At 43.6% G+C, this 16,669-nt stretch overlaps 2 protein-coding genes across 3 annotated transcripts in view; both read right to left on the bottom strand.

Moving 5' to 3' along the window:
- Nucleotides 1–646: 646 nt before the first annotated feature.
- Nucleotides 647–7,453, bottom strand: car15 (carbonic anhydrase 15). Its single transcript, XM_017410515.3, has 8 exons — nucleotides 6,392–7,453; nucleotides 6,265–6,294; nucleotides 5,349–5,528; nucleotides 5,120–5,265; nucleotides 4,924–5,016; nucleotides 4,776–4,842; nucleotides 4,536–4,696; nucleotides 647–3,151 (listed from the first exon to the last, which is right to left on the bottom strand). Exons 1-8 carry the CDS (start codon nucleotides 6,441–6,443, stop codon nucleotides 2,924–2,926), a joined length of 957 nt encoding a protein of 318 aa, XP_017266004.1. The 5' UTR covers nucleotides 6,444–7,453; the 3' UTR covers nucleotides 647–2,923.
- A 723-nt stretch (nucleotides 7,454–8,176) lies between these two features.
- Nucleotides 8,177–16,669, bottom strand: part of dgcr2 (DiGeorge syndrome critical region gene 2) — an 11,368-nt gene continuing 2,875 nt past the window's right edge. The window contains exons 2-11 of one of the 2 annotated variants that reach the window (XM_017410730.2): nucleotides 14,755–14,787; nucleotides 13,769–13,891; nucleotides 11,081–11,167; nucleotides 10,791–11,001; nucleotides 10,530–10,606; nucleotides 10,273–10,452; nucleotides 9,990–10,193; nucleotides 9,656–9,808; nucleotides 9,325–9,561; nucleotides 8,177–9,244 (exon numbers count right to left, since the gene is read on the bottom strand). In XM_017410730.2, coding sequence (XP_017266219.1) covers nucleotides 9,012–9,244; nucleotides 9,325–9,561; nucleotides 9,656–9,808; nucleotides 9,990–10,193; nucleotides 10,273–10,452; nucleotides 10,530–10,606; nucleotides 10,791–11,001; nucleotides 11,081–11,167; nucleotides 13,769–13,891; nucleotides 14,755–14,787 — 1,538 coding nt within the window. In that variant the 3' untranslated portion in view covers nucleotides 8,177–9,011. The remainder of the gene's footprint in view (nucleotides 9,245–9,324; nucleotides 9,562–9,655; nucleotides 9,809–9,989; nucleotides 10,194–10,272; nucleotides 10,453–10,529; nucleotides 10,607–10,790; nucleotides 11,002–11,080; nucleotides 11,168–13,768; nucleotides 13,892–14,754; nucleotides 14,788–16,669) is intronic. The other variant, XM_017410731.3, reaches the window with a different exon arrangement.

The following is a 16,669-nucleotide window of genomic DNA, read 5'->3' as shown; positions in this document are numbered from 1 at the left end:
TCTGACCTCCCCCTCCCTGCACAGTCTGCAAGGGCCACAGTTCTTCTTCTTATTCATTAGGGTCAAAGGTGAAAATACTAATTTGCTCCAGAGGTGCTGGAACAGTCAGTCCCCCCCCCCCAACCTGGAAGACCAAGTCTCTGCTTTCTCATTCAGACGGAAAAATATTGGAGATTTTGTTTTTGTTTTTGTCGCCGCTGATGTTTATAATGTAAATGACGACTTGTACAGAAGATCTAAATCCTTTTTTTTTTTTATCCTTACAAATGCTAAACTTTTAAGATGAATCTTTGTCCTTTTTTTTTTAAAGAAAAAAAGACTGAATATTTAAACTATTTTCAGGGATCTGTGAAAGGAAAGGTGGTTTATTTAAGCGAGAGGCCGCGCGGACAGGAAGAGTCTCCGCTTCCCCTTCTTGAAAGATTGTTTCTTGTAGAAACGTCTTCGTTTTTGTTTTTTTCTGCCCGTCTTGCTTTGAAATCCTAAAAAACGTGTAAGTAGCCTAACTGTGAATACTATATAAATATATAAATATATTTTTGTTCCTTGGGATTTGCTACTTGAACGCGGCTCAGGCGGCTCGGCATCATAATGAGGTGAGCGCCGAGCCGGTAGCAGGAAATTCAGCTTGTGTCAAGCTCGTTCAGTTTTTTTTTTTTTTTAATTTTGTGTTTGTAAATTCTATGAAAAACTCTTTGCAGTGTGGAGAATAAAACTAAACAAAACAAAACACAACAGAAAAAAAAAGGTGCAGAATCGGCGCTGGAAGGAGGACTGAAGCCTCAGCCTGTTTCTGGAGTCTATTTATTATAAAACAAATGTATGAAAGAGGAAAAACAAAACAAAAACAAAAACAGACAAATAAAGAAGTTTTGCATACATCCATAAAGAGTGGTCGGTTGTTTCTGAGGCGGAGGAGTTCAGCTAAAACTGCAGCAGCTAATTCACTTTCAGCTGCTTGATTGTGTGAATTTTAGCTGTTTTAAAAAACCAAACAGCTGATGTTTAGTTTTAGTTTTTACCTTCAGTTACAAATATCCTCATATAAATACAGAAAATCTCTTTAGCTGTTCTCTGAAATCTGCTTCAGCAGAGAGTGGCTGCATTTTCGGCTTCTTACTCTGCTTTTAGCTTTTAGCTATCATTGCTTCTAGCTAGCCTACTGTTGCTTTAAGCTAGTGTTTTGCTTCTTTCAGCTTCAGTTAGCCTTCTGATACCTTTAGCTAGCATTTAGCTACTTTTAGCTTTTGGGTAGCATTTTGCTTCTTTCGGCCTTCAGCTGTTGTTCTGCTTTTCATTTAGTAACAACTCGGTTTCGGCTCCTTCGGCAGGTATTCGGCTCTCAGCTTTACCACAAAAGAAGAAGGACAAACAGGTTCAGTTTGTGGCGTTTCGGCTGATTTCTGCAGCTGAACGGGATCATCTGAACGAGAGGATTTTTTTTTTTGCTGCACATCCAGAAAAGTGGAAAAACAGCTAAAAGACTCTTTGAAGGCTAAGGTCCTGTTTTTAGCTGTTTTCTTTTCATATTAGCTGTGCTTAAGTTCTGAATTTCTTGTTACTTTAAGTAAAATCTTGTTTTTCCTGTTGGTTTTGGAGCTCACTTCCAGGTTTTTGTTTATTTTATTTATTTTTCTCCTGAAAGAATCTTCTGTTGATGTTTTGTCTCTTTATGTAAATTACTGGATATTTTCTTTATTTATTGTTTTTTTTTATTCCTCTTAGAATGAGTGGTCTGAAGTCTGAAGGACGTGATGCTGCTACATCATCAGAAACAAGAAGAAGGACTGAGTCTGAGCTGGAGGCCGTCTTCCTCCGGAAGGATTTCTCCCCTCTGTGTGTGAGTGTTTGTGTGTGTGTGTGTGTGTGTGAGTGCGGTGGCCCAGGCCGTGACAGGAGGAGAGTGGTGTGACAACAAGCAGAGAGGCAGCCTCCGTCTGCTGAGCACAAACAGAGCAGCACAAACACACACACACTCATTAACGATTGTTCGGGCTGCCAGTGTTCCTCTGAACCGCTGGCCGCAGAGCAAGCCCAAACCATAACCAGTCCACCGCCATGCTTAACTGGAGGAATATTTATTCAATTCCCCGGCCTTTCAACTTTAACCGTTTGGAGGATTGGTTTAGAATAAAACGTGAGCCTTATTTAGGTTTTAAATTCATTCTTTTATCTTATTTCCTCAGATGTTTGGCGTCAGGGCAGCGCCTGCCTGAGGCTGCTGGCTCCTTTTAGTCCAACTTGTAACTTTTTGTTACACAGATTGTTTTTTAGTTTTTAACCAAAACAGGAGGACTCAAAATCTAAAATGAAAACAAAACAGTCAATCTGACAGGACGCCGCTTTTTATTGTTAGGGCAGACAAGCTGGGGCAAAAGGTTTGGTTACTCATGAAGGCCACAGCTGAGCTTTATTATTATTATTATTATTATTATTATTATTATTATTATGAACCCGTTGGCAGATCACTCTGCTGCTGTCAGGACAGCCTGGAGAAATCAGCCGTGTGTCTCATCGGGCAGCTTAAAGATTTATTTAAAACTAAATTAAACAAGTTTAAGAAAAAAAAAATTTAAAAAAGGGGGGCAGGACAGGAACAGCCGCCATGTTTGGTCCATAAAATCCAAATACTATTAGGTTTCCTTTTTAATGTTTGTTGTTGTACATAACAAAACAAATGAAGCCCATTAATGCAAACGAATGATTTGTAATTTTATAGGAGCAAGTTATAAAGTTTAGAACACGGCTGCCAGAGAAAACTGATCATACTCTGCTTCTGTTCAGTGAAACAACATCTACAGTACTCCGATTCACAGTTTGTTTCCTTATATTTGCTCCACTCTCATTTTCAAATATAAAGAGATTTCTGATAAAAAAAAAAAATCCTGCTGCTCGTCCTACAGCATCGACCTGACTCCCCCGCCTAAAGTCTGAAGGTGATCGCCCCAAGCGTGGCGGTGGGGAGCAGACGCAGCAGCGCCGTCGCCCCTCCGAGCGGCGGAGCGGCCGTCCCCAGCAGGACCCCGGCGTCTCCGGAGGCCGTCACGGCACGGCCGGAGGCGGGGTGGACGTGCCGGAAGTTGTTGTGCAGAGGCGTCACCTGCTCGGCGTCCTCCTCCGTGGAGAAGATCTGAGAGGTGAACTGAGCCAGCTGAGGGAAAACAAATAAACAAACAAAATCACTCTTTTTCTAAATAAGTCAACATTTGTATCATATCCAGACCCTGGATCTGAAGAAGTTACGGATTTACAAAATCATCCTGTTTTATTCACAACGGAACAGTCATAAATCAGATGTTGAAACTAAGAAATTGTTCCATTTTTTTGTAAAATATAAGGTAATTTTGACATTTCTGGCAGCAACACATCTCAGAAAAGTTGGAACATGCAGCAACAAAAGGCTGGGAAAATAAGTTGTACAAATAAGAAACAGCTGGAGGAGCTTTTTGAAACGAATCAGGTGAATTAGTTAAGAGGTCAGCACAGGACTGGGGATAAAAAGAATATTTTAGAGGCTGAACGTCTCAGAAGTAAAGATGAGCAGAGGTTCATCAGTCTGTGAACAGAAGACTTTGAATATCCCAACATCTACAGTTCATGACATCATCAAAAGGTTTCAAGAATCTGGACAAATCTCTGAGCTCAAAGGCTGAAAGTCGATCCTGGATCCTGTGATCTTCAGACCCTCAGGCTGCGTTAAAAACAGGCCTGATTCTGTTCTGGACATCAGGAACACTTCCAGATGGTTGTCTGTAAACACAGCTCACTGCTTAAAGCTCTATCAGGCAGAGAAGAAGCCAGATGTGAACACCGTCCAGAAACGCTGCCGTCTTCTCTGAACCAAAGCTCGTTTTTAACGGACTGAGGCAAAGAGAGAACTGTTCTCAGGTCAGATGGATCAAAACTTGAAATTCTTTTTGAAAACCACGAACGCCACTAAAGAGGAGAGGGACCATCCAGGCTGTTATCAGCACATAGTTCAAAAACCAGCCTCTCTGATGGTATGGGTGTGCATTAGTGTCTATGGCATGGGCAGCTTGTAAAGGCTCCATCGATCCAGAAAACATCAGCTCCCATCCATCTGTTTCAGGGAAGACCTTGCATATTTCAGAAAGACATCGCTAAACTGCTACTGCATCCATAAGAACAGCATGGCTTCAGAGCAAAAGAGTCCAGGAGCTGAACCGACCCGCCTGCAGTCCAGACCGCTCATCACTGAAAACATCATGGAACAAAAAATATCCAGCAAAGACGAACCAGGACTGGAGAACAGCTGGAATCCTCCACAGACAGAATGGGACAGCGTTCCCTCTAAAACCTCCAGCAGCTGCTCTCCTCAGGTCCAGATGTTTGCAGACTGAGATGCTCCACAGAGGGGGAAACATCCCAACTTCTCTGAGATGTGTTGCTGCCATCACATTAAAAATAAGTACAGCTGCTTCATTTAAACATTTATGATGATCCTCTGTTTGCAGCTACCTCTCCAACATGTTCAGATCAGTGTCTGTAAATCAAAAAGCAGCGAGGAGACGTACTTGGGACCACGAGATGTAGACGGGAACCTGGTATACCGTCCAGACGACGGCCTGAGAACATGGCGGGGTGGTGAGGCTGCCATGGTAACGGTAATACTGGCTCATGTTGCGAGTCGGCAGGAGACCCAGCAGCGGGAAGGGCTTCACTTTAGTCCTCTGCCCTGCAGGGAGAGACGCAGAGCCACGGTGAGGCGACAGGACGGATGTGTGTGTGTGGGGGGGGTGTTTGACCTCTCTGACCTTTGTGAGCAACAGAAGACAGCTTCTGAGATATGTGCCCAAAGTGAACGTTGTCTGCATAAACGACCTGCAAAGAAGGAGGCAGTCAGCTCAGTTGTGTGTAAATAAAACAGAAATAATGAAAAAAAAAACCCATTATTTTACTGACGTCGACGAGGAAGCCGAGAACGGCGAGTCCCGTTGGGTCGTCCAGGGCTGCAGACATGTTTGGATGGATAGACTTCATGTTGACTATGTGCATCTGGGGAGAATTTATTTATTTATTTGTTTAAAAAAAAAAAGTGGCCGCGCCGCGCCGGTTTGCCCCCGTGGCCGTGTGGCGCTGCCTACTGACCGTACTGTACCTCCATCGGGTATCTGCGTCCGTCCACAGTGTGCTCCGAGCCGTTGGTGGCCGGGCCTCCCCAGTGGAAGTGCAGCTGGACGGTGTGGTACGTGTCCGGAAGGCCGCCGCCGCTCACCGCCATGCCGCTGCCGACCTGTAGCACAACTGGGAGCAGAAAACAGAAAACCACAAAAAAATTTAATTAAATTTAAAAAAAAAAAAAGGATCTCTTGTGAGCGCCCGGTCACCTGAGTGTCCGTCGTTTTCCAGCGTCCAGTGACCCGTTTGGGTCTGGTCGAATCCCTCCAGGTGCAGAGGCCCCAGGGACGGGTCTCTGCTCATGTGGCGGCGGTCCAGGTCGATGGGGGAGTGACGGAGCTCCAGCAGAGGGTGGCACAAAGGGAACGAGTCTCCCCAGGAGTACGGGTCTGAGGGCCGGAGACGAACAGGTCAGAACTATTAACACGAGACCGCAACAGAAACGGGTAAACTCAGAGAGACGGGGAAAAAAGCCTGAGTCGATCAATGAACGACAGGTTCTGTGACTGATTGTTTCTGAGTTCTACCTGACGTTTGTCTGAGCGTAACAAAAATAAAGCAGACACCAAACGCCTCGAAATGTCCGTTTCAGCAGCCATTCTGCCTGTAACGAAGCACGGCAGAGGGAGTATCATGTTGAACAGAAGGCACTTTTAAACAAAAGAAATGTGATGATTGTAAAGGCGTTCAACAAAAAGAAACGATGTACGTTACAAAACGTGAGAAATCTGGGTTCAAGTCTTTGGTTCTGAGCAGGAAAATGACCCAAAGGAACATCTGACGGCTCAAAAATATGGTCTGTTTGTAAAAAGGTGGAGTTCTGAACATCAAGAGCCTAAAAATTAAAAAAAAAAAAAAAAAAAGAGCTTGATGTAAGAGGTGCAAAGTGTCCAAAAACTAAATGTGACCCAACTGAAGCAATAACTTTGGAAATTTTAATCAAAATATCTGAATGAAGGAACCGGATTAGCAGCTGCTTCTAGACATCTTAAAACAAAGAAACAACAAAAAGGACTTTTTTTTTTTTTAAAGCAAAAAACTTGATTTTCTTAAGGCTGCTTGGGAGACCTCCTGAGGTCTTCAGGTCTGAGAAGTCGGCTCAAAATAAACCCGTGAAACACTCACCGCACTGCGGCTCGTCGTAGCAGTAGTCCTCTGGAAGACAAACAGGGAAATCTTTTACATTTAATTGGAGACGAATATTAAGTTTGATCTTTTGTCATCTCTTTTTTTTTTTTTTTTGTAATCTCACCTGAATCGCCGCGGGAAACGAAGACCAGAAGGATCGCCGCGGCCCAGATCATGGTCGTCTCCAGCCTGGTGTCGGGACCTGAGGTGGACTGAGGAAAAACCCCCCGCAGGAAGCGTCCGGCTTCAAGTAGGAGAGGAAGACGAGAGCCGAGATTTTATGTCCTCCTGGACCGATCGGTGAACTGTGTCATTACCAGGATGGTGGTCTTTCCTGATCAACGGGCTCATTGATGCGAGGACCGCTTCGGTACCCACACACACACACACACACACCCCTCCTCCCGCTCTGCTGCAGCCAGCGGAGATGCTCAGTGACTAGTAACAAGACCCATTCATCTCCCGGGAAAACCAGAGGATGCACAGACGCACTTTAAACGGCGGCCCGCTCCGAAACCAACGAAAGGCTTCGTCTTCAGGTCGATTCAAATAGATTACAGCGACTCTTTCTGTTCCGGCGCTCCATATTTGTCTTGAACTCACATGTTTTTCTTTCCTCCACACAGCGTTTAAACATCCCGGCGTCAGATTCTGCGTCTCCGCCGTCCTCGCCCCGCGGAAACAAAGCCTCTTTTCTTCACAAGACAACGCTCCGCAGCTGGGTATCGCTCTCTCTGCCCCCCCAAATTGACCTTATGAGCCTCACTGAGGTGCAGTTTACTCGCTTCCTTTACAAGAAAAAAAAATCATTTAAATCTTTTGATGTTTGAGCTCAGCGTTGGGGGGGGGGATTTCCCTCCATCCCACCTTAAATCTCCTTGACATTTGGTCACGGCAGCAGGAGGAATTCCCTCAACAAGAAACACACAGATTGGCTAAATGTCACTCAGGATACGAAGGATTAAATGTATAGCTAACACAGAAAAACATTTTTTTTACCCTTTTTTTTTTAATTTAAAGGCTATCAAATAAGAGACAATGAAATGTAGCATTAGTTGATTTACATTTAAAACATTTCAGCCCCCCTCCCCTCCCCTCCTCCTTCAAACTTTTATCGAGCACAGAAACTACAGTGTAAAGAAACGGGAGCAGTTCACGGAGGTACTAAAGCGTGGGCGGGAGAATTTTAAACCTACTGAGGAGCTGAAAGCTTTCATCCAAACATGTGGGAGGGGAGGAAGAAAAATAAAATAAAATAAAACTCTCTCAACATGCCCAAAAAGGTACATTAAAAAAAAAAAAAAAAAAAAAGAACCGAAGCAATAAAACTAAATCTTTGAATCACAGCTCGTGACAACATGATTCAGTCCCGATAATCCAGTGGATTGTCAAAGCAAAAAAAAACGAGTTTAAACAGAAATAAATGAAGGAAATGAGCTTTTAAAGGTGAACATTAAAAAGAACGATGCATTATACATTCAGTACATTCAGACAAGAGATCGGTCGGTCACATTTACAGTTTGGATGCTGCTGGTGGAGGAGGCTCCTCTGAGAACCGCCTCAAACTCTTTAAAAACCCATCGGACGATTGTCGTCTTCCCATCTCTAAATATACAACTCGCTGTTTTAGTCATACGCACCCTTTCCCGAGAGTAAAAAGAATTAAAGCCAATCCGGAAACGACAAAAGTAATAATAAAACTAAGGATCGGGGACGTGAAGGGGCAGCATCCAAAACGCCACCGCTGTTTTTTTTTTATTTTATTGTATTTTTTAAAATCCCCTCACAAATAAAAAAAAGATTTCATGAATTCATGACTGTACAAAAGGTCCCGTCAACGACATCAACAAATACTTAATCTGAAGAATAATTAATGATCAGGACAGTCGTTTAAAATAAACTTCCTTCGTTTTTTTAATCTAAAGTCATGATGTTTACTTTTACAACTGAAAAAGTCTCATCGGTCGACACCTATCCCACAATCAGATAACCCAGATCACAACCTGCAGTTATTTAATGAAACAGAACCCAAAAAAAAAGTCTCATAATTATCGATAACGCGGCTGTTACCCGATACACACCAGCTCTTTCCACTACAAAATGTTTTCTTCTGCAAACATGAGCTGAAAATCTGGAAGACGGCTTTATGTGTGTGTGTGTGTGTGTGTGTGTCGGGTGGAGGGCGGGAGGAACTCGGGATCTGGGTCATGCAGCGGCAGACGCCCGCAGATCGATTCAGAGAAGAAAGAAAAAGAAGAAGCGTGATGCGAACAAAAAGCGCACGAGCGATAAAAGCTGCGATCAATCGTTATCGTTTCCTCCGTGTCGGACAGAAACACACAGGTATTAAAGTCGAGAATTTACAGCAGGGTTTGTTTTTTTATCCAGTCAAGCTGTTTATCGGTTTATGTTCTTAAAGTCAGCACAAAAAAAAAGAAAAAGAAAAAGGTCTCATCCTGATTGGAGAGTTTCTCCTCTCTGTACACAATCAGTCGTTCTCGCTCCCACGGATGCCGGTGTTTACAAAAAGAAAACAACACTGAAAAAACGGGTGTCATGAGGAAGAAAAGCATCCTCAGGGAGGGGGTAAAAAAAAAAAAACTGCAGCTGCTCCTCTTTTCTGATAGGTCTGTACAAAACTGGAAGTCTCCTCGCCGCGGTCGGCGTTAAATCCGAGTTCGCTGCGTCCTCCTCCCGACCTTCCTGAACCAGCGGGAAACATCCGGGCGCAGCTCCCAGCGGTCCTATACCACCGTGCTGAGGGAGGAGGCGCAGTCTGCGGGCAGAGGGGTGGGGGCGTGGCCATCTGTCGGCGTGTCGGGCCCCACCAGCAGGGTGCTGCTATCTATGGAGTCCTCCCGCTCCTGAGAGGACGGCGCCGAAACTGGCACGGGGCCCGGGCCCGTGGGAATGTCGGCCTGGAGCCCGTCTCCCATGGCGTTCATCTGGCTCGGCACCACGGAGACCCCGCCGTGTCCTGGAGGCGACAGCAGAAAGCGGGAGGGTTTTAGAGCTTAGCGCTCCACGCCGCGAGGTTATTAAAAGACGCGTACCTACCGAAGTCCACGTAGAGAAGGCTGTCCGGGTTGATGGAGGCTTCGTACGGAGGAGGGGGGTCGTCCGGGTGGTGGATGTCGGGGTATTTGTAGGCTGCGTACGGAGGGGGCGGCTCCTGGAAATGAAAGGCGCCTCCCTCTCCATCATCAGACAAATGCAGAGGAGTGAGGCCGGTACCGAACGCATCGGGGCCGTAGTCGAAGCCCGGGACGCGTCTTCTGAGGTTGAAGTGGTGCACTGCGCAGACAAACGCAGAAACAAAAAATAGGAACCAGTCTTCGTTAATGCAGCTAAACAAATCAGAACAGGAGCTGCGAGCTGTTCAACTCACAGTTGCCTCCGATCAGCGTCTCGATGCGTTCGCGTCTTCTCTGCCGAAGTCTGTGCACCATGAAGAGCAGCAGAGAGAGGATGAGGAAGGACGAGATGCAGCTGACGATCAGCCTCATCCCACTCGCCATCGAGTCAAACAGACTGTTTCCATCTGAAGGAAAACGGACAAATAAACACGATGTCATCCCTCGAGTTACTGCAGAGAGAAGGACACGCTTCTTGTCTTAATGTTGATTTGATGCCAGACTTGAAGCGAGCAAAATGTCACGACTTAACGGGAAATAAGTGTTAGGAAATATAAAGATGTTCAGCGAAGGACTCCTCTGCAGTACCTGGATCCAGGCAGGTGAACTTGCAGCACTCCTTGGGATCTTTTCGAAAGTGCTGGCAGCCCTGTGGCCGCTCGCACAGCGCCGCCACGCACATCTCCGGCTCGCCGTCGTGACACGTGCAGCTCAGACACGGGTCGTCTCCTTTAGGGGTGAAGTAGTAGCCCTCGTTAACGACGTTGTCCTTTATGTCCACACAGGTTTGCCCTATTAAGGTAACAAAAAAACAACCTTGAAACAGCCTGTATCTGTAAGCCGATGTGTCTGTGTGTGCGCGCGCTCATACTTCTCTTGCACAGGAACGGGAACTTTTTGTAGCAGTTCTCGGCGTGCCAGCTGTGCAGGCCTCGGTCGTTCATGTTCTTGATCTGGAAGCGCTGCAGCTGAGCGCAGAAGACGTTGTCCTGAGAGGAGGTCTCCCCGATCTTTGCAAGACCTTCGGGGGGCAGAAACACCTGCATGGACCCTACCAGGAGACACAAACGGCGCACTTAGAAAACACGCTCGACTTACAGAGACTCTGTGAGAAACCGACTCTTTTACCTTTGTACGCTACTTCCCAGCGCCCCTGTAAGGTGTGACTCTGATTGGTGATCACGTACTGATAACCCACCCAAAACCTGAAAGAAACAGAAAACCTTCAGTGGTTTGTTTGAATTAACCAACTTCCACCACTAGAGGGCTTTAACCGTTATCAGAACACCGATTTGTTACCTCTGATAACTCACTCACGTCTACAATCATAAAAACTCAAAAGAGGAGAAAACTGAGCTCTGCGCTGAGTGAAGAGCAGATAAAACTCACGTGCACTGGTCTCTGCGCTCGCAGACGTTGTCGTCGAAATCCACCTCGATCTTCAGGATGAACTGCAGCTCCTCGTTGGTCACAAACGTCGCCAAGGAGCCGTTGACCTTCTGACACGTGTCCACGGCCTGCCAGTAGTTCTCGTTCCTCAGGTACACTTTGTAGCAGCTGGCCGTCTTCTCGTAGTGGTGCCACCCGCTGGGACATTTCTCTGGAGGACAGAGAGAGGGGGAAACGTTTGACGGCCGTTTGAGCGACGCGATCGGCTGAGGGCGAGGCGGGCGGCTTACTGTTGAAGCGCACGGGCTGGGCCACGCCGAGGACGTCCTCCACCTGGTCGTAGCCGTTCCCGAAGTGAAAGCGCTCCTCCTTTACAGCTGCAGACAAACACAACGGTGCTTTACGGGCGTACTGCGAAAAGAAGTCTAAAACGATCAGGGAAGTGAATTCAGATTCGAGGGCAGATTTGAGCTCTTTGTAACGAGGAGTGAGAATTTAACGAGAAAAGTCTGGACTGAGGACATTACCTGCACCGGATTCACTCTCCTTCCATTTCATTTTCTACAGAAGGTGTTAAAAAAAACCTACTTATTTAAACAGCTTCTAATGTTCAGCAGACAAACTGAATTTGTAAAGTAATAACAAAAAAAAAAGTATTTGCCAAATTAGGGCAACACAATCCAGAGATCTGCAGCTTTCCCCCACAAAATAATAATTATCTTTACTTGAAGCTTGAAATAAAAGATGAAACTCATTAAGTTACATTAACACTACATGAAAAACTACAGGTTGTGTGTTTTAATTTTGTAAAGAGCCAAAAAATGTATAATAATAATAATAATAATAGACCCTGTATAATAAAGTCTACACAGACCGATGAGTCTTTTTTGTGGAAAATAATACGAGGATCCCACTTTGAATAAATAAAATATAAAGTTAAATTAGATCAGTTTGTTGGGTGTTTAATTGTGACTTCAGAAATGATTTGTTTCTTTCAATTTTTTTCTTTTTTAAATACAGCTTAATGCAACACCAGTGGCAAAAATATTGCTATTTTAACCTTTTTGAAATTTTATTTATTTCATAAAATGTAAACTAACCTCCTGTGGGGTTAGTTTAAAACACTGTTCTTTTTATTACATGATAAACAAACTATATGGAAAGGGTTTCATATAAATTGTACCTTTTATCATGTGGTTACCATGAATAGTTTCTATTTAACTAAAACAAATAGTTAACTGAACATAGTTGAGGCAATTTGTGAAAGTGTTTTTTTTTTGTTTCTTCTAATTCTTGTTACCACTTACCATACATTTCTTTCCCTCTCCTATCGTGGCTACAAACATAAATATTAATTTCCATGTTAGTTTTGGTCAAAGCTGAATACATGCTGGTAGAACTGAGTAACAATTACATCCACCGTAATCGAACATTTTCACAGGTTTTTATAAGCAGGACCAGAAGAAAACCTCCGAATATTAGTTGTCATTTTTAACTGGATCACAGCCTCACTGTGCAGGACTGAAAGCTGCCAGCGTTGTGCACACAGACAAATAAAGAAAGAAATCAGTTTTGAGTCTCTTCACCCGTGAGATTATCCCATCAGGTTCTGAGCTACGAAAGCGACGCTGCTGAAGTTGTTCTTCCTCTCCCTCCTGACAGTAAATATTCCGCCTGTGCGTCAAACGCGCCGCAAACCTAACAGAGCCGTGCTTGTTTTCAACTTCGCCAACTGGGTGTTTACCGCTTTTCTGCTAAGATTATAAAGTTTACAAAGTTGGTATGACTGGAACAGACTGCCCCATTTTTCTGTGTAATTGAGCGAAGAAGTAATCCCAAACCAAACCCGCAGATGTTTTTTATTTTATTTTAGTTTTTATTATTTATTGATTTAGTAACAGCTAGCTGCAGAGGGATTCTGCAATTTGACTGGATATTAAAAGGGAAGAAGGTGTTTTATTGATTAGTCATTGCTGCTGCCTGTTCAGTAAATGTAGTTTTTTTTTTAACGAGTTCAGACCGGATGGAGGCCTACAACTCCAAGCATGGATGGAGGTCACGTGCTGTACTCAATCCTTTCAGTAATTCCCGTTAGGCGACCGGAGATCTGGGGATAATTCTTCTGGATGTGAGGGGGAAACAATAGGATTTCGGTCAAAAGGCTTAGCACAGAGACATCTATACACTGCTGAGGAGATCAACAGCCTGTAAACGAAAACAGGAACTTTAACCTCCTTCTGCCGTCTGATGCAGATTTTCTAAAAGGGCAGAGGTTCTGTGTGTTTATTCACTGACTTAAAGTGGGGTTTTTTATGTTTGAGAAGTACACACGTTCATTTAGCAAAAATCATTCGTATGTAATCAGGATGCCGAGGGTTAGGAGTAAAATCTGTCTTTAGATGCATGCAAGAGCCTGAATCGATTATCAAAAGGTCATGAAATGAAATGATCAGAACATGACTGTCTTTAGTGACTTTGAAAAGTCTGAAATGTGTAAAAATCTCCAGTGATAAACACAAAGCTAACTGGACTAGCTTTCCTATGGCGCTTTCAATATTAAGTTAGCATCTATTCTAATTACTGAGTTAGAAACCTGTGATTATTAGGGGTTTTCTTGACATGTTATTGTGCACTCTTTCATTAGACATGAAGGGATACAAAAAATTATTTATGTATGTTAAATAAGCTGCAGTTATTTAGGTTTTAAGATAATCGAAATGCATCAATATTAGTTTTATAACTCTCATCGCATCCGTCTGAGCTATAATCGAATCAAATCCTGACGTGTCTTAGAGTCCCACCCCTAGTAATTAAGATGGACACGAAGCATCACGGATCGATGAAATCCAGCTGCATCCTTAAGGTTCTGCAGATGCCGTTTCAGTAAAAAGGTTGGATGTGTTGCTTTTCTCTCCAGGAATCCAGGTTTTTCTTCATGCGTTACAGACAGCAAGAGGGCTTCAGTGCGTTATACTCACGGGGACAGTCCGTCTCGTCACTTTTGTCCTCGCATGCTGTCCAGCCGTCGCACTTCCAGGACATGGGGATACATTGCATCTTCCCACTGCGGCAGGCGAACTGCCCGGGGTTGCAGCGCTGCTCTGAAATACAGCAAGACGGTTCGAGCGAGTCAAAAGCGTAGCTCAGACCTTTCCACATAAAACAGAACAGGGGAATAAACGTGAGCTTTAAACGAAGCGGGAAATATGGTGAGCGAGACATAAAAACACACTGTGGAGAACAAACTGAATGAAAAGCCAGAGGACATTACAGTCCTGTCCTTTCACTCTTAACAAACTGGAGCAGCCGAGGAGAAAACGACACCAAATCTAAACTTATTCAGTCAGCAGCTGCTCCCGATTTCTGCTACAGATGCAAACAAAACCACAGGGGGAACATTTTGTCTGTTGCAAATCTGCAGACAAGCCTAATCTCGTCTGCGAGCAACTGTTTTGGGTTTCGAGCTGGATGTCGACACAATCCGTCTTCACAAAGCAATTTATCGTTCCTCCACAAGGAGATAAAATGGCACTCCTTCTGCAAACTTGTCATCAAGTTATGAAAACAAAAAAACAAAGTAGCCTTGGGCTTATTTATATATGTATATATACATGAGCCGTCCTTGGCAGGTTGTAGCGTGTGATATGTGATAAACACGAAATGAGCTGAGTCTTTATCTCAAAAGATGATCAGCAAGCAGGAACCAATCAAACAGAAAGTCGGCTTCTCATGTTTTTAGTTCCGTTAAGGAACTAACCCATGCTCGACAATAAAAACTTCAACCTCAGGATATTAGGAAATGGCTCCTCTATTGTGAAATCTCTCTTACATCACACTCATGTGAAACCAGGCGCCGAGCTCTTTGGCTGGAGGTGTCCGAGCTGCTAGTTTATTCTAACAAAACAAAACAAAAAAAACAAGAAAAAAATAACTACTACACTAAGAAAACAAACTGCTTGCTTACCTGACAATAATCTTGCCAGGGCTAGCCTCGGACCTGAAACAAATAAAAACAATAGAGTGACTGTCCTACTTGTTATCAGGAGGTTTGAATTTGACCAGAAAAAGCAAATCTGAAGCTAATGTTCGAACCGGACGGGTTGTCTCTTTTACTGGTATCTGTTGGTGACGTCTCAGAAGACGCAAAAGTCCCAGAACGGTTGCTTTGATTCGTTGCTGCAACGGTTTTGGTTTTTATTTGAACAGCGTTATTATTGGTTATTTAATGGAGACAATTAAATAAATACACATAAGGTGGAAACATCTCATCTGTAATTGTTATAGAGTAAAAAGGTAAATAAAGCAAACAGAATTATCAGAAAATACTGAATGAAACTTTAGAAAACTTACATTTTAAAAATGGTGATTATTTGATAACAAGTTTGATGTTTGTTGGACAGATTTACCCACTTTTTACAAGTTTCCTTACAGGTTTTTTTCTCGATTATTCCTCTCTGCTGCTGTAACAATGTGAGGATCAACACAGAGGGTCAAAATAAAAGGACTTCTTTTCTAACAACCGTGGATTTTAAAATAACTTGACTTGCCCAAGCCTCTGAAAATCACCGCAAATCTTAACTTTCCATCAGCGTCGGCTCGGAGAATGTAGCGAATAAAGGCCGGCATCCATTCAAAGTAAACACATTTGTATCAGCTGGGTTTCCATGAGTGAATCGGTACTCTGAGATCTGATTGGATCGCTCCACTAAAGAGCGATTTCAACCTCCTCCGTCTTCGGTGATGCTAAGTGGACTGAGATGCATTATGAGCCCCCGTCGGCCTCCTGGGACTGAAGGATAACATGAGACGGGGGTTTTAAATATATTACCGAGAACTATTAATAAGAAATTTTAATTTTAAAAAGGTTTATTTTCTGACTATTCCTCTCTTATCAATAATGGATAGGTTTAGGTTCTATAAACAGAGCCACGATGAACGACTTTTATGAAGATTGTTGAGCAAGAAAAGACGAGAAAGATCACGTTTAATATTAATAATTTAACTGGATCTCCTCCCTGTTGCTACACATTCTTGTCCCAGAAGAAGAAGAATAACAACAACAACAAAATAAAACCCAGCTGACATTGGGTAAAGGCGGTGGAAATTAACTTTGATCGATAAGAGCTTTGAATTAAAGTGTATTACCACAACGCCTTGTTGGAGTCTAATAAAAGGATGACTGAGACTTTGATTTTTTGGGGCTAAAAGTGGTTTGAGAGCTCATTTTCCCTCCTTTCATTTGACCAGGATTTAATCAGATGCGTTTCACTGGATGCGTTTGGCGTTCATTTTTGGTTTTCTTTGGAAGAAGGCTAATAAAAAATAAAAAATAAAAAAAAAAAAAAATCACGATTTACGACAAGTCTAAGGTGAGGGAGTCGGCAGCGAAAATCATCACGGTGAATAAAGATGGCTGAATGGAAATAAGTGGGGCTCAATCAGGAGTCTTTTTATTGAACGACGCATTTCAGGATGTTTAACCAGCATTGTGCCAATAAGAGCGTTTTAGCTGGACGCTTTTGGAAACAGTTCAACCAACTCTTCAGCTGGGGGTCATGACTGCCACCACTTCCCCTCCTTCCTCTCTAGTTCCTTATCTGAATCAGACCTCCATTCCAACATGGCTCTCTGATGGAACTGCTGAGCAAAATAAAACCAAACCTGAGATCTTCTGGTTGATCTGAATCTTCCTTATCAAAGACAAACAGAATAAAATCTCCTCCTGAGCTCATTTCTCTCACAGGGTTTGGGTTTTTTGATGCATCTACATGGTTTACCACGCTGGCTTCACTGAAAATAATAATACAAAAAGTGTGCCTCTGTATCTCTTATATAACTGAGAGGAAAATACAATAAAGCCCATGAGGACCCCCCCCCCC

The sequence above is a fragment of the Kryptolebias marmoratus genome, linkage group LG14 (genome assembly GCF_001649575.2).
Source record: "Kryptolebias marmoratus isolate JLee-2015 linkage group LG14, ASM164957v2, whole genome shotgun sequence".
Taxonomy (NCBI): Eukaryota; Metazoa; Chordata; class Actinopteri; order Cyprinodontiformes; family Rivulidae; genus Kryptolebias; species Kryptolebias marmoratus.
This window is presented reverse-complemented; position numbering and strand designations above follow the sequence as displayed.